General features: G+C 38.9%; 1 protein-coding gene across 4 annotated transcripts in view; it reads left to right on the top strand.

Moving 5' to 3' along the window:
• mlphb (melanophilin b) overlaps nt 1-22,046 on the top strand; it is a 47,915-nt gene extending 25,869 nt beyond the window's left edge. For 2 of the 4 annotated variants that reach the window (XM_055230516.1, XM_055230515.1), the window contains exons 5-16: nt 1,536-1,571; nt 4,105-4,160; nt 7,369-7,461; nt 7,843-7,948; nt 8,296-8,519; nt 15,592-15,675; nt 16,999-17,322; nt 18,608-18,733; nt 18,818-18,886; nt 19,108-19,156; nt 20,379-20,473; nt 21,795-22,046. In XM_055230516.1, coding sequence (XP_055086491.1) covers nt 1,536-1,571; nt 4,105-4,160; nt 7,369-7,461; nt 7,843-7,948; nt 8,296-8,519; nt 15,592-15,675; nt 16,999-17,322; nt 18,608-18,733; nt 18,818-18,886; nt 19,108-19,156; nt 20,379-20,473; nt 21,795-21,821 — 1,289 coding nt within the window. In that variant the 3' untranslated portion in view covers nt 21,822-22,046. The remainder of the gene's footprint in view (nt 1-1,535; nt 1,572-4,104; nt 4,161-7,368; nt 7,462-7,842; nt 7,949-8,295; nt 8,520-15,591; nt 15,676-16,998; nt 17,323-18,607; nt 18,734-18,817; nt 18,887-19,107; nt 19,157-20,378; nt 20,474-21,794) is intronic. The other 2 variants (XM_055230517.1, XM_055230518.1) reach the window with 2 other exon arrangements.
• Nucleotides 22,047-22,927: the final 881 nt, after the last annotated feature.

Genomic DNA, 22,927 nt, shown 5'->3' on the forward strand with positions numbered 1-22,927 from the left:
CCTTTAGATCAGTGCATAAACGCTTCACCAACTGAGCTACTGACGCCGATATGTTTGGAAAAAAATAAATAAATACCTGAAATGAAATAAACGCACAGCAGATACGTGTAAAAGCTATACTGTGGAACATTTCAGGAAAAGCAGGCAGTAATCTCCCTGCACTAATAGAGTTTTAAAATTATTTTGCATGTAGAAATAAGCAGAGAGCATAACTATAACTATTGAACACAAACACATATGTACTTAAATGATGTCCCTGCACTAGTAGTTTTAAAATAATCTGTATTAATGTGCAGCAGAGTCAGTCATTTTTCAATCCTGAGCGCTGCATGTGATCTGTGGATTAAGCAGGACATGCATGACTTCACTCTCACATTCTTTCTCTGGGTCTGGAGCAGTGGTCCGCCAGGCCCCTAACGATCCACTGGTGTCATCCGCAGTGTCCACGGCCAGGCCTCCGTATAAACAACACAGGCTTTGTACGCAGACGGGCCAATAGGAAAAACATACTAACTCAATTACAGGGGGGATGCTGACTACAGAGAATCAACTCGTTTTCCAGGCTAATTCTGCATCTGATTTGGGTGATTTTATTTTATGATTCAAAGATGTTATAAAAGGAAAAGTACCTAGTTTAGACCATAGCTGTTGTTTATCCATATTTTTATATTAATTATTTATATGTGTGTTTATATATTTATTTAAAGTACTGAGATACAAGAGATAACCAGTTAAACTTTTCGTATTAATTGTAATGAATCGATGAAATAATTCTAAAGTCATCGAATAACACTGTCTTCATTGGCCTTTGCGATTTCAAGTAGTTGGTGACATTACAAAAGACTGCCCTGATTACAGCCAGGTATTTTGGCTTGCCAGCAGCTGGAGAAGGGAGAGTTTCGAGTGTGAGTACCCATTAGACCAGTTACACCGTTCCTTATTCCCCCCAGATCCTGCCCGCCCTCCTCTCATTCTCTTCTTTAGTCCTCCAGGTACTGCTCAGTTTAGTGTCTATATTTGAAATGTGGTTGTGGAGGGAGTTTAGGTGTCCCACTTTAAGTTTAACGTTTCAACACGGTATTAGTATAGTTTACAGCACCCCTACAGGCCAAGCAGTCTCACTACACTATTTAGACTAACGGTGGGATACACTTAAACAAAATAATGAACATGAGGAAGTTGGTTTTGTGTGTAGATTTACATTGTAAGTGCATCGGTTTACTCTAGTGATGCAAAATGTAGCACACATCTACAACTGTCAAGTATCTCCATTGATATTTTGGTTTCTCCAGAGGTTTATCTTCAGATTTTCTATTTAATCAAGAGAAAATCATCAAGAGAAAGGAACAGTCAACAGTGTGGCTGATGTGACATGCTACTGTTGTATAACAATGAAGGGAAACTCCAGTTGACTTTGTTATCTTTGACATTATACAAGAACTCATTTGTCCTCTGACATTTCAGCAAGTTCATAAATAAATGTGTTTTGTGATCACTGTAATTCAATGAGTCCTGTTTACTTCTGTGTCTTGTAGGACCCAGTGACTATGACACGAGGAGCATGCCAGACAGTAAGTTACCTCATCTCTCTTTTATTGAGCTTAATATTTAGCAGAAGTCATACGCTTTTGTGTTTGTATTTTATGGTTTTAAATAAAGGTTGTGAAAATAAAATGGTAAATGGCCACATTAAGGAACCATTCACCCATTCACACACCAGTGAACACAGACACTGGGGATGAGGTGGGGGTGGGGTTAAGTGTCTTGCCCAAGGACACAATGACAGTATTCATCTGTGCATGTTGTTGTCATCATGTTGTTTACACCAACCAGTGGACAAACACAAACGGAGCTACTGTCACCCATACATGTGAAAACATGTATTCTATGGGTCAAAATAACTAAAACCCTTAGACATTCAAAACTGAAGTGTTGATGTAGTTTTCATCATCTCACCCAGCCCTTTTTAGCCAGACATTTTTTATAATTATTTAATAGATTTTATGAAATAAAATCAAATTAGTAGTTGCCTATTTCTAAAGCTAAAACATAAAAGTACACGCTTACTTTGTACTTTCTTCCATTACATGAAACAGTAGTTGAGCTTCAGTGGCTTGGAGGGCCTGGTACTCATGACTCACTCTTAATAATTGTTGCCGGTGGGACCTCCCTGTGGATAAGCCCTTTTTGTGGGTGGTCTGAATGTGCCATTTTAATAACCAACTTTATATTTTCATTTTATACTTTCAAATCTAACAGAGCAATACATTTGTATTCACAAAATCAAACATTAGAAGAAATAAACACTAGAATTGTTGCTATAACGCATCGGTTTGGAATGACTCGGAGTTCACCAAAATGTCTAAGTGTAATCAGTGTTTTGGCTTTTGGTGAAGCGGCTAGATCCATGAGAGTTAAGTGCCTGGTTTAAAGCTCTTAATTAAAGTCATTTATTGGGAAAGCTTTCTGCTGAAGCTGAGTCTACATCTGTAAAGTTTTAGAGGCAATTTGTCTCAGTAATGTGGAAAAATCGAATGGGAAAACGAGGATTTTGAGAAGCATGTCCAGTGTTTGTTTTCTGCATAAGCTCTTAATTGGAGTTGCTAAGTGGATACGGAGCTGTTTGTATTCATGTATTTCCACTGACTAAAAGAAAGGTGTGCAATATGACAACAGTATCACCATTTTCTCAGGGCCCACTTCCACATTATCAATATTATCACAATAATCTACACTTAGTGTCTACAAATGGACTTTTTGGAGGTGGAAAATCAAATGCTTGATTCCATGGAAACATGCACAACACTGACTCTGTGTTTGGGCAAACTAACCCACTGCTTGGGCATGACAGTGATTGGTCCTCTGTTGGTTATTTTTGCCCTGCCATGAGGAATCTTTGGGTGACTGACTCCATGTTCAAACTGGACAAGCATATTAACTCTGTCATAAAGTTCAGTTTCTTTCAGTTGAGGCTCCTTGCTAAAGTCCAAACTTTCACTGGATTTTGAAAAATTCAATCCATGCATTTATAAGATTGTGTCTGGATTATTGTGTTTCTTGTATGTGAGGCTGGGTCAGGGCTCCCTGCAGCGCTCACATAATGTCCAGAACATTGCAGCTCATCTGCTCACCAAAACTAAGAGACGGCATTACGCCTGTGCTGTACAACCTGCACTGGCTCCTGTTTCACACCTGGTGCAATTCAAAATGTTATGTTTAAATATCTGCATTCTATGGGTCCTCTTTATTTGAAGGAGTCACTACAGCCCTATACTCCTCCCAAAGCCCTGAGGTCAGAGGTCAGCTGACCTGTTGGCTCTGCCCAAAGCCAGGGTCAGGACCAAAGGTGACAGAGCCTTTTCTGTGGCAGCACTCAGACAATGGAACAGCGCCCTCTGCCTGTCAGATCCTCTCAGTCTTTAACACAGTTTAAGAAAACCCAGCTCTTCTTCCTGGCATTTAATAGTAAGTAGACAGGATATGTTGGTGCTTTATTGTACTTTTCCTATGTATTGTAGCATCTGTATGTTTTTGTTGACATTTATGTGAAGCACTTCGGCCATGTGAAGTTGTTTTAAATGTGCTATATAAATAAACTTGAACTGAATTGAGTTGGAAATAGAAAGTTAATACTGCACTTGGAAACATTCTCCATGGATATAGTAAGTTTCTTGCCAAACAGTGGAAGACAAATAGGAACAACATTTACGTTGAAACCTGCAGTAGAAGGTTGTCCAGGCTGAATAATAGTCAGTTGGTGTTTTACAGTGCAACAAAACAGCAACAATAAAAAAAACATGCATTTATTTTAGTCAAATTTTGTCTAAAAAAGTTATATACTATGGCTTTTAATGTCCACTGTAACTTTTCTGGTGGATGGTATGCCACCCGCGTCTCATGTTTTACCTGGAATGTTCCGTAGGATAGCTTTCAACTTTTCTACCTCCATGGAAACAAGCATCTGATGTAATGTAACATCTCTATTGTTTACATCCTAACATGAAGGATAGACAGCACTACATCCTGCTGTTGTATCCTTCAGCAGAGCACTAGATGGTTGTATATAAATAAATGTAAACCAAAGTGTATTTTCTGTGTTTATAGCAGGTGGATTTGAGGACAACAGCATTGATCAGTCAGACGGACAGCACTACAAAGAGGTGAGTCAAACCTCAAAGGCCACATGACGTATTGGTTGCACTGCTGCTTGTAGTTTAAACCATATTGAACCTATTAACATTTTTAGGTGTTAACATTGTGCAGAAAATATTTTGGTAACATGCCTCATAAACAAGAAGCAGATTTGAGGCTTTTTGTGTGGTATTAGCATCATTTGTACTAGGGCTGTTCAATATATCTAAAAATATCAACATCACAGTATTTCCTAACACAATCATTTATATCAGTTGGGAAAAAAAACATAGTTCACAAAGTTTACAAATCTGTTCATATGATTTAGATTTATTTATTATTATTTTTTTATCTAATAGTTAAAAAAAGCAGACTGTATTTTTTCATTTTGCTAAACTTATTGTCTCAAAAAGTATTTTAAAACATCAAAGTATTTCGTCAGCCACCAACAGTGCAAGTTCTCCCACTTAAAAAGATAAGGCCTGTAATTTTCATCATCATTTTCATCATCATCACAGACCTGTAACTTCTTCTTTAAAAGGCTCCTCTGTCTTGCACAATTTGTGGCTGACTAAATACTTTTTTGCCCCACTGTAACGCAATACAAAATGCAGTTATTGAATACTGCATCTTTACCTCATTATTGTCTATGTACCGACCGCAAGTATCATAGCAACCAAAGAGCCAATCCAGAGCAAGGGTGTTTAAAGTAACGGCTCTTCCTCACTGCATCGCTGGTTTAGTAGGGAGCGAGTGCTTAGTAAGGCTGTCAATCAAACCTGCTGCTAACACTAGCGGGAGTGACCTCAGGGAGAGAAGGCGCCTGATTTGTCTGTTATTAATGTTCATATCTTGGGTTAGCTCTGTCCATTTATATTTACAGTCTGTTTGTACCAGACTATAGCTCTGGAAGCTAATTTCCATCTGCAGGCTATGAGACATACACAACACTGAATACACAAATAGGATAAAACAATTCGGTCTATATGCACAAATAATGACATTAAAGAGCACTATCCTCTTCCCCTTGTGAGCTTAATCAGATACAGGAAACACACCAGTTTCACTAATGTTGGCACTGTTTATTTTGTACATTTACTTGTTCAAAATACTGAGACAAACCAAGAAATACCATGTGAAATCTGTTGCCAAATATGTTCGAAAATGTGTTTAACTTTTGTCCATATATTTGAATACTTTTGCTTACACTGTCCTCACATGATCGAGTCCAGCCTCTGCACTGACAGCCGGTTATGACTAAGGTTATGCACATTCAAACCACCTCAGACCGCAGTGCATTGTGGGTACATTCCAGGCTGTCATGCTCACACAGTCAAAAGGCTCAAGTCCTACTCTTGTAAAATGTCCACACAGTCCACTGGAATCGATCAGAAAACTTAGATTGCTATTGTCTAAAACCACTGTGAAATGCAGCAGCCCTGTTTTCAATTACTACTGCTGACTGTGAAAGTAAAGTTATAGTTTACGTTTTTGGAAATTTCTGTTTCTGTTTTATACTGTTTTTGTAATGCAACTCCAGAATGAGATTTCATATTTTAGTAATTGTAATTTTGAAGATTACATGTGAAAAAACTCAGCAACAGAGTGAGGCAAAGAAGGAAGTCTGTTTCTACTTATACACAGTGCCCTCTAGTGGTACATTGGGTTTAGTGCATTGGTAACTATAGTGAGGCACAACTAGGTTAATGGATTTTGAAGTCAGAATATTTACAATTTTGGATGGAAATTTGAGATAACAGAAGCCTATCTGAAATCATGCATTGTAAACAAACAGAAAATGTCTACATATGTAAGGTGGATGGAGTGTCTTGCCTAAAAAGCTGGGATTTCACTGCCAACTTTTGTCATGCTGGTAGTATACATTTATCACACCTGTATAATATGAATAGATAAAATGAAATACTTCATTAGTCCTACAATAGGGAAACCTTTTGTCTATCAAAATGATGAACAATTAGGACCGTTGCCATAGCGATTAACACTGTAAAACTAAATATCCTGTCTATTGAATGGTGAAAGTCCTCAAAATGTTGCCTATAACTGTAAGATAAAGCCCATGAATTGCAATGGCTCTCAACGTTTTCACTGTGAGTAATATCAGATCTAAACAATTTTGGGTGTGTATCAGGGTTAAAACATCTCTCATAAGACTAAACCACCACCACAGAAGTTCTAACCAATAATGTGTCCAAGGGAGGACAACATGTGGATAAAACTGAGGCTTTTCTTAAGCCCCATTCACACATGCAACCTGACTAACTCATTTCCTTGCATTTTTAATCTGGCAATTTCCCGTGTAAATTACTGTGAATATGCAGAGTAGGTTTGTGTGTGAATAAAGTGATGGGGTTCAGATGACATCGCAGCATTCTATAGGACAATGATATTTAACACAGAGGGGGGCACCTAAAATGAATCTTGTTAAAATGCAGACCTTTGTGGTAATACAGTGAGCTCTGCCAATCATAAAAATGATCAGGTTTAACATTTGTGAATTTATCTTTTGGATATTTCATGACAAAATACAGTTTAATCAATAGAAAAAACTTGATCTTGTCATATCTGGAAGTATGACATTATTACATTCTATTCCAACACTTTGTTACCACATTTAAGAGCTTGATTTTCTTGGTTACCAGCATGGTCTCATAATAGGCTCTTTGCACAGCATTCGCACTAACTAGCTCAAGGTGTCTCAATGCTACAGTCACTTTTAATCAAATCAGAAAACATGAAATATGCAACTATTAAAATTCAAATGATTTAAAATAGACACTACCCCATTATTTGTATTTGTAGTATATATGTACATATATGTAGTGTATATGTAGTATATTTATTATGCCTCAAAATTAGCAGTAGCATTAGCATTGAGACACAATCATTTCTCTTTCTAATCTCAGAAGTGTCCGCTGAAGTATTCATTTCATTTGTGTTTAGCATGTTGTCAGTGACGTCCATCCACAGCACCTTGTCCACTGTCAATCTTTAAATATGTATTAATTTTAGCGTGACTCTGCAAAAATCTTATAGAGATGCAACTGGACAGGAAGCAGTGGCGCCGTTGTGCACAGAGCTTATTACACTATTAAATGTGGAAGATCAATACTGGGTTTTCTGGCATTTTGTACCCAACAATTTACCAGAAACTATGAGTGATTTGTCTTTGCTCTTCTTATGGTGATGGGTTCTTTCTTCTTCCTTCTCCTGTTAAAGATGAAAAAGCCAAAGCGCCGCCTCACAGTGGACCCCATAGAGCTAGGCTTGGGCTTTGACTATCTGAGTGAATCCAGAGGACGATATTATCAGGTACAGGGAAAGAGCTGCATCCTTTTAAATCTGCATCACACTTTCCAATGCATCAATCATTTCAATTCTACTGTCAACATTATGATCTCTACCTTTACAAAATACATATCCTTATCTCAGGCTCGGTTTTATTCTGTATGTTTGGTTTTGATCCAGACATATTAATTATATAAATAACCTTTTCTTTCATTAGCCCTTGTGCCTCTTGTTCTTTAATCTTTCAACCATTGCAGGCAGACTGGAGTATCTGTAGTAATAAGAAAATTGTAGACAAAGTTTATATATACAAATGTGTCAGTACCCTTTCTTTTCTGTTATAATTACTATAGTACCCCAATAGTACCACTGAACACTAGTACTTTCCTGTACCCACTGTTTCAGGCCCACAGCCCCAGTTATAGTGTGAGTGAAATGGGGAAGAGAATGAACGACAACAATGGACTGGACTACAGCCAGGGGGTGGAGTCTGCGATCAGCCCGCATCAAGGTAAAAACGCTCAGCTGCAATATATTATCAAATGTAAGGTGGACTTTGAGTGAAAACCAATGAAAAAGATATTCATTGATGTTTTTAGTGCCGACACCTGCTCAAATGAGTATCTAACTTTTCGATTTGTATCTGATTTTCGATACTTTTAACAACCCTAGTCACTAATATCACTAATCGTGCTAGAAATCTGGATCTTTTCCCCCGTCTAGGAGAATAACATCATCACACTGTAGAATTTGAAAAGCACCATTACCATAAGACAAATAGAAAGTACTTTGAAATATCTTGAATAAGTCATTAAAAAAAGTAAGTGAAATGATCTCATCTCCTCATTTTTCGCTCAGATGAGTTGGTGTACTCGGAGGCCTCTGCTCCTTCCCGCTCCGTGTCCCGTCTCAGTTACTCATCCTGTGGCAGTGGGAGTGCAGGGGGCCCCAGGAGCTCCAGGTTTCTCCCAGGAGCAGAGGACTCAGAGGAGGATGAACACTTCCACACCTTCTCCCTGTACCAGAGTCACCTGTACAGACACAACTCCCAGGAGAGCCTGCAGTCCAACAACCCACAACAGGTATGAGGTAGCACTGGAGTAGTAGTAGTAGTAGTAGTAGTAGCAGTAGTAGTAGTAGTAGTAGTAGTAGTAGTAGTAGTAGTAGTAGTAGTAGCAGTAGTAGTAGCAGTAGTGGTGGTTGAGTTTTAGATATTTTATGGAGTTAGCTCACTGCAATAATGGCTGTGATGGAACAATTCTGCCACTTAATGACAATATAATGAAAAAAAAAATGTTTAACTTCCTTCGCGCTGTTAGAGCAGTGGAGATTTTATTGCAGTGCCTGGAATGTTCCACTGTAAAGCATTAAACTTACCTCAATGGAGACAAGGTGACGTCACAAACCCGTTCATGGCACAAATGCTTATTTTTCAATCTATTTTATAGCAGTAAAAACAGGTGGGATTGATTTACGCAAGATAGAAACAGTGAAATATTGCAGGTAAAGAAGTATTTAAAGTATCTCCATGGAGACGAGCAGGTGGCAGAGCAAGTTCCATAGTGCTCCTTTAATAAGACATTTGACTTTTTTATCATACTCATCCCTCACTCCGGCTTTTTCTTTACAATCTGCATAAATCCACTTCTGATTTATGTCGCTAAGTATCTTGTTTAGTGCTTTGTGGTTCAAGGGCACTCATTAACCATTTTCTGTCAGACCATCTCGTTCACATTATGAATACACCCACAATAAAAAAAAATGAGTTACAGTTTAATCACATTACAGAATAAATTCCCACCCCTGGCAGTCTGATATCAATAACAGCCCATATGGTTTAAAAGATGTAGTTCAAAGCTTTGTCTTTTTGGCAAAATATAAAAGAACTGAGAAGACACAAAATTTGAACATATTGAAGTATACTGCCTTCCTGGGATTCAGAATATACACTACTTCAATACAGAGATATGAGTCTGGTCAGCATTGAATCTTCCCGAGTTCAGATGGGCGTGATTGAGTTCAGATGGGCGTGATTGAGTTCAGATGGGCGTGATTGACAGGTGGAACAGCCAATCAGGGACACACGTTTCATCCATATCAAAACAAATATGGAAGCTCACGACGAAAGGACAAAATATCACAGGGCACCACAAAATATTTCTCTAGAAGCAATGAGTGAAGCTCTAAACTCTGTTCATCAGAGGTGAGAGAAATGTCATTTTGAGGAAATTAATATTGAAGCCAAAAACTGATTGGTCAATTTAAATCTCTTAATTAATGTGCCCATATTAAGCTTTTTTCTCATGTTATAATCCTGTTACCTCATCACAAACAGATCTGGAATTGTGTTTTGTTTCATTCAAACATGTTTAACACAAAAACCCTGCATTTTCAGCTCTTCTCTCACACAGAAAACGCTCTGTTCCACCTTGTGATGTCATCATGTGGTAATACAGGAAGTGCTCCACTGTGTTTTTAAACTCCATACACTTTCACTAGAATCATTTTGATCATTTTAGCCCTGGAATTCCCAATCTCTACTGAAGAAAAGTTAACAGGAGCTGTTAACTTGAAAACTACCACTTCATGACATCACAAGGTGGAACAGAGCATTTTGAACTTTTGTAGATGTAACAAACTAATAATAAAGTGTGACTCAAACATGTGTGAATGAAACAAAACACAACTCCAGGTGTGTTTCTGAGGAGATAACATTCTAACAGGGCTAAAAGCTCACAAGAGTCCATTTTGTGTAATATAGAACCTTTTAATTACTTTCTGTAAAAAGTGAAAAAGTGTAAGAATGAATTTGTAAAATCTGCTGACTATCTAAATAAGTGCTGTACTGTGAACATGTGGATAACAAGTAAAGTAATTGCTGCTTGATAAAGACAGAAATAGGTACAGTTAAACACACTGCTTTCTATCAGTGCAGTTGACACCAAAGTGCCATACCTGCTAAATATAGGGACAGGAAGTGACTGGAGAGAGACAGGTCAGGGAGGACAAGTCAAAGTCCTAGTCACTGCACAGTAAGCTCGAGAAAACCAACTGTAGTCAACTGAGAAGAGACAGCCCAAAGTGAATAAGAGCGACATAATTTCACATCTTAATAAACAAAAAATAAGTCACATTTACAGAGTACTCAGTCAGCTTTTTCCCTTTTGTAGATTAAAACTAAGGCTACGTCTGTCATAGCTACACTGAAAAAGGAAATAATTATGGTTCATGTACTTGCATGTAAAGCTCAGGGTAGTACAGCAGTTGTCCTATTCAGCTTCCTGTTTATACACTCAATTTCGAGCACTTCTCTCCATTCAAAAGATATAATATTTTTGGCAGTTTTGCTTGAGTTTTCATCTCTCTCAAACCCATAAATATCTTGACAGTTGGCAGTTTGAATGAGCGAGAAAAAGACATTGATGCAGATTGTCAGCCACTGCTCATTCAAATCCAAATTTATCTTGCTCTTAAAGTCAAAATAGGAATCAGTTAGAATGCTAGTTATTGTTAGCATTACTGTGATGGCAAAAATTTGTGAAAAGTGGTTATAAACTCACTGTGGTGAATAAATAGGATGCTCATAATGCAAAAGGCAAGTCAGGAATAACTTTATACCACTGCAAACTGTTTAAAATTAGCTGTTTTTATTTTGGATTGGCGTTCTATAGCATACTGCTCTGACTCTAATGTCATTTTTAGATAGTATAGGGAAGATCTAGCTGTACATAATGAAGAAAAATTCAGCCCAGAGCTCAGCGTGATGACCTTTCCGCCTTACCCAGTGCTGTAAGGTATTACAAAAGACTATCCTGTCCATTAGTAACACCAGATAGGAGCTGTAATAATAAACAAGTGTTAACTCATCATTTTGTCCGCTTAAGCTCGCCCAACATCTCAATGTAAACAGAGCCAGGGTTTTTCCAGTTGCACGCCTTGCAGTTTGTTTCTAAGTTTATCAGTGTGACATGTTGAGTGATGCTGGGGGACAGCTGCGTCTGCTGGAAAGGTTAGTTACATTACATCAGGCTCTATTTACGCATCCCAGTCAGAGAAGGCGTTGAGAAGAATCATAACAACTGTTCATTAAAAACATATTGTGTTTACCATTAGTTAGACTAAAGCTGCTGCTGCTGCTTGGAGGAGAAATCCAGAAAGTACATATATATATATATATATATATATATACATACACTATATTTTCTGGACTATACGTCGCTCTAGAGGATAAGTCACACCAGCGAAAAAATGCTTAATAATGAAGAAAAAAACATGTATAAGTCGTACTGGTCTATAAGTACAGCACGCTAACGTAACACATAGACAACAAACTGTCTGGTATGTTTACATATGATATTAACAGTTCATCAGATACGCTACGCTAATGTAACATATGCGGCTTGTCCACAAACACGAGAGACGAGAGAGTTCTTTTCACTGATGTTTACTGTGGTCTTACTTCTTCATCACAGTTCACACCGTAGAACGAGCAAACACATCAAATATAACATCAGCTCTGACTCATTTTATTTCTCAATTGTTTCTTAAATTGTCCTCTGTCGGGTAAGACATAGCATTAGCGTAAAAGGCTGAACAGGAAAAGAAGAAGTAGTTTTCACGACCTTAAACTAGACTTATGATAAACGTTTACAATATTGTTCCAAATGATGAAGGGAAAATAAATAAGGGGAAATTAAATATGAAATGTATAAAACTAAATGAGTCAAGTAAATTTTCTTACAGGTATTACAAACACAACAGCACCATCTAGTGGTCAAAAAAGTGAACTGTAACATGTATAATCAACCTTTACATAACACATACTTAAACACATACATGAAGCACAGACAGAACTGAACACGTGTCTGTTTTTTCAATGTAAGATATTAACAGTTAATCAGATAAATAAAGCAGAAAAAACAAGCAACAAGTTTACTCTGGATCTCACTCCAAATCAATAAATCCACTGAATTCTTCATCCTCGGTGTCGCTTCTGAACAAATCCACCAACCCCAGAGGAAGATGAAGCTCCACTTTCGCGTGGCTGTCACACTGGTATAAGTCTAGAGTGCCCTGGTGCAGTTATCAGTGTGACAATAACAAAGATGTGAAATTATATATTTGAATAATTTCACATATAAGTCACATCTGAGTATAAGTCGCACTCCTGGACAAACTATTTTAATAATATGGAAAAGCACAACGGCAATAGTAAATGGTTTGAAATGGTCCATAGTTATTTCTCACTTTCTCAACCAGTTTATAAGCACTTTTCACAACTTTTAGTCACAGTAAACATAGCAACAACTACCACGCTAACGTGCACTTCCTGATTATAAGACAACACTTTATAATTAGATGCAGACAGCTGGCCGCTGACATATTCTGACCTCAAGAGCTGCTTGTACAATATATCTGTACGAGGGTAAGACAACATCTGCTCAAATACATGTGAAATATTGGGTAGAGACATAACAGCCCTCCATTCCCAGGATTCCCAGACACAAAACAGGATTTAAACTCCTCTTTATAATCCCAGATTTAACCCTCAACATGACAGGAGCAGCAGACAGGCGTGAGTTTACTTAAATGAATGTTGTTTACAAAGAGGAATGTGGGTCAGAATAATCCCAGCTGCTCGACTGAAGACGTGAAGTGAATAACTCCCCCATGTGACGTCAGTTTGACAGTTGCAGTTTTTAAGGCTTAGTATTTCTATTGCGTAAGATAGCATTGTTTTACTACATACACGATGTTTATATTCTGCAGTCTGCCAGTTTATTGTTAGTTTATTGTGTGATGTCTTTAATAAATTGACAAATGAATTAATACAGCAAATATGAAGAACTTATTTTAAAACACATACCACCAAACCATTATTTTGATCCTTTTTTTGTATTATTACACAATATGAATAAAGTATTTCAAATGGACATTTATTATTTTTTCTTTATTTGTTTATAATTTATATATTTTTACCTTTATTTAAACCTCCCATAGTACACAAAATTGGCTCTTGTGACTTTAAACCATGTTATCAACCTCATCAACAACACACCTGGAGTTGTGTTTTGTTTCATTCACACATGTTTGAGCTTTATTAGGCTGTCGACACGCTCTGTTCCACCTGGTGATGTCATGAAGTGGTAGTTCTAAACTTAACAACTACCTTTTACCTTTAGTTCAGTAGAGATGGGTTGAAATGATCCAAATGATTCTAGTGAAGGTGTGTGGAGTTTACAAACACAGTGGAGCACTTCCTGTATTATCACATGATGACATCACAAAGTGGAACAGACCGTTTACTGGGCAGGGTTTGTGTGTTAAACATGTGTGAATGAAACAAAGCACAACTCCAGGTCTGTCTGTGATGCGTAAACAACATTATTACATAGATCAGGAAAATAGCGCAATATTGACCCTTTAACCAGGTCAGATCCAGTTTTCAACGACAAACAGGTAACCACAGGGTCCTATGTTAAAATGGGTACTATAATACTTTACAATACTTTCTACAATACTTCATTCACAGCCAGCCGATCGACCACATTAGCTAACTACTAAACCTCTGCTGAAACTGTACACCAGTGTTGAGTGTTGTTTCTTAATAGTCATGTTCCTATTACAACTATGTTACTAACTTTATACCAGTGTCCCGCAGCATGAGCCCTTGTGCATCTGATCCTGTTGACTGTCAGCATCTAATAGATTTCTATCACACTCACTTTGATGCCAGCTATGATTTCAGCATCAAACCCTCACATTCAGATAAGCACTGTGTGTAAGATTAGACCGAGGTCCACAGAAGCATGTTAGGCAGGTTTTGATGTCTGCAGACTATGTTTAGTATTGTGTTTGTGTTTGCCCTTTGAGTTCAAACTGCCATGACATGTGATCTGAAAGAGGTTTATCAGCCCTGAACCAGATGGGACTGAAACAACAGGGCTGTAGACTGAAACTGCTGAGACCAATCATAGAAAACAAGAATATTAAAGGTCCTATATCACACAAAACGGACTCTTGTGAGCTTTACATCATGTTGAAATGTTGCTGCCTCCTCAAAAACAGACCTGGAGTTGTGTTTTGTTTCATTCACATGTGTTTGAGTAACACTATTATTTGTCTGTGACATCTACAAAGCTCAAAATGCGACGTTCCACCTTGTAGTTTTCAAGTTAACAATTACTTTTTACCTTTAGTTCAATAGAAATTGGCAATTCCAGGGCTGAAATCATGATGATTCTAGTGAAAGTGTATGAAGTTTAAAAAACACAGTCATATGGTGGAACACAGTATTTTCCATTTGATTGAAGAACTCAGCCTAAATATGCTTATGTTTATGATGAGTAAACAACATTATAACAGATCAGACCATTGCATAATATAAAACCTTTTAATTGTAAATATTTGGCAGTTCTTTGGTACAAACACTCTAATCATTTTAACCTTCCTCATTTGCTCTTAAGACAACAAAATGTGATATACAATAACTTAAAGCAATACATATTTATAGCAGATGTATTAATACAAAATAGATTATTTCTAGATGTTTTCTCCGGGTGGAGGTGAGTCTCTGCCTCAAGTATCTCGGGGTCTTGTTCAGGAGTGAGGGGAGGATGGAGCGTGAGATTGACAGTTGGGTCGGTGCAGCGTCTGCAGTGATGCGGCCGCTGTATCGATCTGTTGTGGTAAAGAAGGAGCTGAGTGGAAAGGTGAGACTCCACCTTGTTTTTTTTGTTTGTTTTCTGTATCATGTTTTTGCCCAAAAAAAACATGATACAGAACGTTACACAGCAACTTCACAAACTTGATGCAGTGTGCAGTAGTTTTATTTGTGGGATGCAGCTGATAGTGTTGTGATAGTGCTCTGAAGGGGGAGTGACGCACAGAGAGCAAAAGGAGGGGAGAATCAGAGCATCAAAAACGAAAGTGAAACTTATAAATCATGTTAATATGTTTTCAAAGAATAAAGCATTTATATATAGCATATACTGAATAAAGAATAACATCAAACCAATAAAAAGGTCACATGGTGATCCAAATATGTTATATGTTAGCAGTCAATACCCCAGAGAAGTAAAATACCTCCTCTTTAAGCTTACTAGGAACCCTGACAATGATTTTCTGTTTAATCTAAATAAATACTGTCCATAGATCACTGACCTGAACAGGCGCATGTCGGCTGTGGAGTCTCTGCTGAACCGACTGGAGCAGAAAGTCACCTCCACTCCTGACCAGGTATGTTCAAATACTGTGTATTAAAGCCTTGGGTGTGGTCATGGGCTGAACTATGTGGAGGGGAGGCCAGGGTTAAGTTCTTTTCTTTTTTGTTTCAATGTCTTTGTGTATTTTGTGGCCTCAGTTCTGCCTGTCTTGAGCCCAGAAGTGACATCACATATAACTCTATAAAGACCTTGGGATTTTTACGTATCATCACAATTTTCAGTGAGCCTAATGCTAAACCAGTGGAGATTTTAAGGGTACACTGTTTTATGAATGTGTGTGTGAATGACTCCTTGATGTAAAATGCTTTGAGTGTCTTAAAGATGGAAAAGCTCTGTATAAAAATGTGACCATCTACCATAAATATATTTACCAGTACTGGCCCCGCAGCTTGTTTATTTGTCACTACACTTTTGTTTACTTTTTAATATTGTTTTGGAACATGCAGATTTCCATGGTAACGGTCCTTTTTGACATCCCACCCCCAGCTCTATTTAGTCTGTAGTTTTCAAGGAATGTCCCTCGTAGTAATGGATCATCTCTGTGTTTGATTGGTCACAGTCATTTAATAAATAGCTCCCATCTCGTCCCATCCGTGCATCTGTTTTTAACTGAACTCTGTAATCCACTGGTTTTGTCAAAGACAGAGCGAACAGAGCGTTTAATGGGACCCTGCCCTTTGCTAATTACAGGCTATCTGACCACAAATCAGGGTAATATCGGACAGAGGCATGTTTCAACCCTCTTTGGTGGCAGACCGCTGCTTTGGTCAATTAGTGTTCTTTGCATGTTGGACTGAAGAAGGACTTGGCACGCAATACAAATCTACTGGCTTTGATTAGAAACTGAAGAAGTATTCTAACATATTGGACTAGTGTGTGAACAGGCAATGTTTTTCTTAGTTAATACGTGGAGCGCACATGACTGAACACTAATCAGTCATTTGATATTACATCCATGAGTAGTTTTTTTTTTATTAAATTAAAAGACCACATAAATACCATCCCATACACTCTACTTACAAAGGAAATTATATGTATTATTTAGTAACTCTCCGTAGTTGGTGTTAAGCTACTTCTTTAGCCACAGTTTTTTATCATTTTTGCAAAACATATTCTTATTTCTTTCTTCATTCTCATTATTATTATTTCATTTAATTGTGGCCTGGAATGTTTAATTTTAATTTGTATTTTTGGGTGGGCAATTTCACTTATTGCGAGGGCTATTTCCTTGGGTGTAAATAAAGCAAACTCACCTCTGTTTAACTCACCTAATCCCTCCCCATATCACTTTTATTCACGTATAAGTGCTCATTTTCATACCAGCTCTTCTCTCCAGCTCTCTCTGCAGACCCAGACTCCCAGCAGCGTGTCCCCTGTGCCCGATTGGGAGGTTGAACTGGAAGAGCAACAACTCAGACAGAAACTGAGCGAAATGACCAACAATATCAGTGACCACAGCCTCAGTGACGAAGACGAAGAGGAGGAGGAGAACCAGACCAGCCGCCCTCTGTCCTCCCTGGACATCCCGGCCTGGAGAAGCCCTCTGCAGGGGGACGCTTTCATCAGCAGGATTCCTACCAGACCCTCCTCCAGACTCAGCAGTGTCAGCATGGGGGTCAAAACTGAGGAGAACGCACAGCAACAAGGAGAAGAGGCCAAGGTAGTGTCGTGGGACCATTACAGTACAGTACAATTATGCAAGTCCGTGCTCATTTCAAAAACACATCTAATCCACAGATTGCATATGTAAATGGATAGAGTTAACAGGTTCATTTGACTGGAGCCAGATGCAGTGGGTGCTTTGTCCATTTCTTTATACAGTCTAAAGTAGGTCTAAAGTATCACACTTTAGTTTAACAAAAAAAAAAAAGTTCTAAACTTATAACAAGACTCTTCACAAGCTTATATGATGGTGGATGTAGCACACATTTATTAGATTAAAAAGTAAAGGCAGAAGTAGTGGAGTAGAAAGTACAGATGTAGTGAAGTAAAAAGTATTCACTGTAAAATTAACTTGAGCAATGTACTGATACCTAATAGTTTTACTTAATTAACATACGTTTACTTTTGTACTTACTTACTCTCCACCTCTAGCATTAGCCTTAGCATTAGCCTTAGCTTTAGCACGCCGCTGGCTCACATCTGGAGCTCAGCACATTCCCCCACAGTGAAGGAATCCTCTGGCTCTTTATATCGTCCATGTTCAAACCAGTCGCTCTCTCGTAAATCAACTCAACTCAAGCTTTGGGTTTATATTCCCTTTTCTCCTTCTGCCCCATTTCCAGACAAACTTTTTCTCTTTTCCTATAAACGTAAAATGTGTAACCTAATAAAACCCAAACTCCAAATGCTTTTTTTGGCTTATTTGATCTGGACTGATCCAAGTGTTGTTAAAAAAGGTCATTCGACAGCTGTCTTTGTTCTGCTTAATGTCAAATGTAGCTGCACACGGTTTTGCATGAGACTTGATAGTGTTTGTATAATCATCATTAGGACTTTGGCTTTGGTGTAAAAAGAGGTTTACAAATGTATGCAGTAGTTTTGGGGACACCTAGAGTTTACATTAGAGAGTGTGTTCATTACATTAGATGATGGAATTAAATTAGCTGGAGAGAAATGTGCTGGTAATTTACTGTAATCTTGTAAAATTATAATTATTCAACTGCAAAGTCAAACCTTAGTCAGGCTTTGTCAAACATTTGGAAGTCTTTATCCAAAATTAACTTAAAATTGCAAGCACACACATTTTTCATCAAGTCCACATACAATGTTTAAAGCTGGACCAGGCTATAATCAATGTACATAAGTTGTATTCATGGGTTTCAGTTTCCTGTATATAGGCTCCATTTGGAGTACTTTTGGTCATCACACTGTTTTGTTTTGTTCATCACTCTAAAACTACACTTGTATATTTTTTAACTTGCTCAGTCTCTTTATGACTGTAGATACCCCAGTTCTCTGACAGCCTGGACCGTAAGTCTGCGTCTCTCAGAGGGTCCACGGCTCTTCTGTTCGAGCTCGAAGATAAAGTGGCTCAGGCAGCGGCCGATGTCCAGAACACACAGAGTCAGGTAAGAAAAACACTACATTTATGTTTAAAACGACTACAGCTACACATCAGTGTTACAAATACACACATATTATTTTACTCCCAGGTCTCCTACATAGAAAACAAGATAGCTGCGCTGAACGCTGCTGGAATGCCCATCGACAAAAGGAGGAAGGTATACATTCATTTTATTTAAATTTTATCAGAGCTAGAACTTAGAGTAGTCCTTCTAGTATAACTGGATTGCTTTGGCTTGAAAGTTCCATACTATGGTATTAAATGTTCCAGTTGTTGCATTTATCAGGACTGTAATGTGGCCTCGTGCCACAACTTTCAATGCACAGTGTTTTTAAAAGTTATGCTTTTTAATTATTTCATCTTTTGTCTTTCCTCCAGTCCGCGATCCCAGTCCAGACTCGGAGACTGTCCCAGAACTATCCCACAAGTATGAAACACTGTACTGGGGACACAGCACTGGGGACACAGCACTGGGGACACAGCACTGGGGACACAGCACTGGGGACACTGCACTGGGGACACTGCACTGGGGACACAGCACTGGGGACACTGCACTGGGGACACAGCACTGGGGACACAACACTGGGGAAACAGTACTGGGGACACTGCACTGGGGACACAGCACTGGGGACACTGCACTGGGGACACAGCACTGGGGACACAACACTGGGGAAACAGTACTGGGGAAACAGTACTGGGGACACTGCACTGGGGTCACTGTAATGGGGACATTCAATCAGAGACACTGCACTGGGGGACACTGCACTAGAGACACTGCACAGGAGACACTGCACTGGGGACACAGCAATGGGGACACTGCACTGGGGACACTACACTGGAGACACTGCATTGGGGACACAGCACTGGGGACACTGCAATAGAGACACTGCACTGGAGACACTGCACTGGGGGACACTGCACTGGGGTCACTCTAATGGGGACATTCAATCAGAGACACTGCACTGGGGACACTGAATCAGAGACATTGCACTAAATACACTGTAATGAAGAGATTGTACTGTACTGACACTGCATTGGGGACACTGCACTGGCGACAGTGAATCAGAGACACTGAATCAGACATAGTTCACTGTATGAGCTGTTCTCAGGACGTCCCAAAGTCAAAACATCTTAACATCATTAGACTGTGAGAACATGCATCACTCACAAATGATCAATACCACAAGACCCAAAACTCTACACAGAGGAAATGTGTTTGAAATGCTACATGTTTGTATTATCATGTTAAGTAGAAAAAAGGACGCAGTTGTAGTTTTTTGTAAGTTGGTGGACTTGTAGGAATGGTATTGTTTGTAGAAAAAGTATATTGCCTGTGGTGACGAAAGTGTTTTAATTAGCGAATGTGGAATCAAGTTTGTAATTAGTACTTTTACTTAACTACAAATTAGACATCAGTACATTCACGTGTGTAATTGAGCACTTTTTAGCCATGTAACTGTCATTTTTCCAAGGGTTTGAATTATGAGTACTGTTGGGATTGTGATAATGAAAGAGGACCTACAGTTCACTGGGGGCGTTGGAAATGGTTAGAAACATGTAATGATTGGATTAACAAACATGTAATTATAGTTTTACCACAGTTGATGATGTTTTAGACCTCAATACAAAACATGAATGTATATTTTCAGCTCAAGCCGACAGGTTTGTGAGGAACTGCAGCTACAGGGGGTCTCTGACTCAAAGGAACCCAGTCCAGAAGCCCCAACCTCAGGCAAAGTGTGCGGTATGACCCCCTACAGCGCTGGAGCCACGAGAGTTCACTTCTACTAGTTTTATTCTAGCAACAATATGCAAAAAACATTCAATCAAATCATTCAATTGAAATATGAAAAGTCAGTGTTTATAGTGACCGGTGGGAGTGAACTCTTCATTTGCGGTTTGGGCTTTAAACGCTTGCGATCATGTGACGCTTTGGTCCAATCAGGTGGTCCAGCGGGTTTTTTCCTGCAGATCATTCTCTATAATTACACTGTACTGTCTCTTAGATGTGAAAATCATGTTTTTGCTATAATTATTTGTCTCAATCTTCAATATCAAAGCTCATTTTCTGCAGTACTAAAATGTTAAATTGTTAAATGTTAAATTGATATAAACGTAGCTCTGTTATATTAAATTCAGATGATGAGCTTTGATGTTTGTCTGGTAGTTTCATGAGCGCCTCCTGTGGCAGTGTTGCTAATTGCATTGATGTGTGCGCCGTGTTCTTTCATGATCAGTGTAGTGTTGTGTAGATGTAGAAGCTTCACTAAGTCAATGGAACAAACAGTGTGCGTCTTAAGTTCTGTCTGATTTGTGTTTAGTTTGGAACTAATGGGCAGATTCATGGCTTTGTCTATCTCTAATGTGTCTCATTGTCACAGACTTTTTAATGAAATGATCTAATTTCATTCTCTCTCTGTCTCTCTCTTTCATTGTTTACTCTCCCATCTTTATATCCCTCACCCTCCTTCCACTTTGCTCTCTTCTCCTTCTCCCACTCTGACTTTCTCTCTGTCTCCTCTAACCCCTCTCGCTCTTTACTTACTCTCCCTCTCCCTTTTTTTACTCCCACCTTCTCTTCCTGTCTCCCTCTGACTCTCCTCTTTCTTCTACTTCTCCTCACCCCTTTCCTGTCTCACATCTTTCTCCTCTTTCTCTCTCCCCCTCCCATTTTCCCTCTCTTGCTCTCCCTCTGACCCTCCCTCTCCCTTCCTCCCTTCCTCCCTCCCTCTCTCTCACAATCCGCTCCTCTCTCCTCCCTTCCTCTAACCCCCCTTTCTTCCTCTTCTCTTTTTTCCATCTCTCTCACATCTTTCTCCTCTTTCTCTCTCCCCCTCCCATTTTCCCTCTCTTGCTCTCCCTCTGACCCTCCTTCCCTTCCTCCCTCCCTCTCTCTCACAATCTGCTCCTCTCTCCTCCCTTCCTCTACCTCCTCCCTCCCCCCCCTCTCTTTTTTCCATCTCTCCTATCTCTCTCACATCTTTCTCCTCTTTCTCTCTCCCCTCCCATCTTCCTTCTCTCTCTCCTCCCCCTCCCTTCCTCCCCCTCTCCCTCTCTCTTCACAGAAGCCGGTCATGACTCAGGCCTCATAAGACGTCGTCTCAGTGTGATCTGATGGGGCTCATTTTCAGAGGGACTTCAGAGAAATGTGGAACAAGACATTTTAAAAGTATTTTCCTTCGTTAAAACTGGACCTGATTTCTCTGTCTTTTTATTCGCACATTGAATCCAGTCAAACACAAGGTGCAGTTTCATAATAACTACACCTTATTTAGCCTTAATAAAGCATGAAGAAAGCCTGAACACATAATGAATACACTGACACAGAGGCAGAACTGGCGTCTGAAGGTTGGCTGTTCAGATCCCGTTCTCCCCGTGGACATCATCGGTTGAGCGGTTAAATCCACTGACCCAGATGTTGGTGGTGTGATTCCAGCTGGTGTTGTGTCCTGGGGCAAGACACTAAACCCACCTCGCCCCCAGTGTCTGTGTACACTGGTGTATGAATGTGTGAATATGTGAGTGGTTTCTTGATGTTAAATGCTTTGAGTCCATTAAAGGTAGAAAAGTGCTGTATAAAAATGTGATCAAGAATGATTCAGGCTTAGTAACCCCTTAATGAAGGGATTAGAGTGTTAATTAAGGCTTAGTAACCCCTTAATGAAGGGATTAGAGTGTTAATTAAGGCTTAGTAACCCCTTAATGAAGGGATTAGAGTGTTAATTAAGGCTTAGTAAGTACTTAATATTACTGCTGTCATTACTCTCAAGTTCTAGGCTGATGTTTGCTCAAAGAAATATTATTCACGCTTCAAACTGGGGTTAAAATAGCCTAGAAGTAATAGTGCAATATGTTTACTGTTAAAGATATTTCATTTTGTGCTGTTATGTCATACAGGTCATTATAAGTAGACCTATGTTATACAGACGTTATGACATTTAATCATGAGGTGGTTCTTTAAAGCAGACCTATTGTGTGTGTGTTTGCTTCATACATACAACCTATGACACCCGTGGATCATATATATTTATGATTAGTTATAATTTGGACATTTTAAATCATAATACAGTGGTCTCTCACTATATCGTGGTTCACCTTTCGTGGCCTCGCTGTTTTGTGAATGTTTTTAGTGCAATTTCACATGCTTTTTTTTTACAGTGTATTAAAATGCAATGTGTTGTGCGTCCTGATTGGCTGT

The sequence above is a fragment of the Periophthalmus magnuspinnatus genome, chromosome 21 (assembly GCF_009829125.3).
Source record: "Periophthalmus magnuspinnatus isolate fPerMag1 chromosome 21, fPerMag1.2.pri, whole genome shotgun sequence".
NCBI lineage: Eukaryota > Metazoa > Chordata > Actinopteri > Gobiiformes > Gobiidae > Periophthalmus > Periophthalmus magnuspinnatus.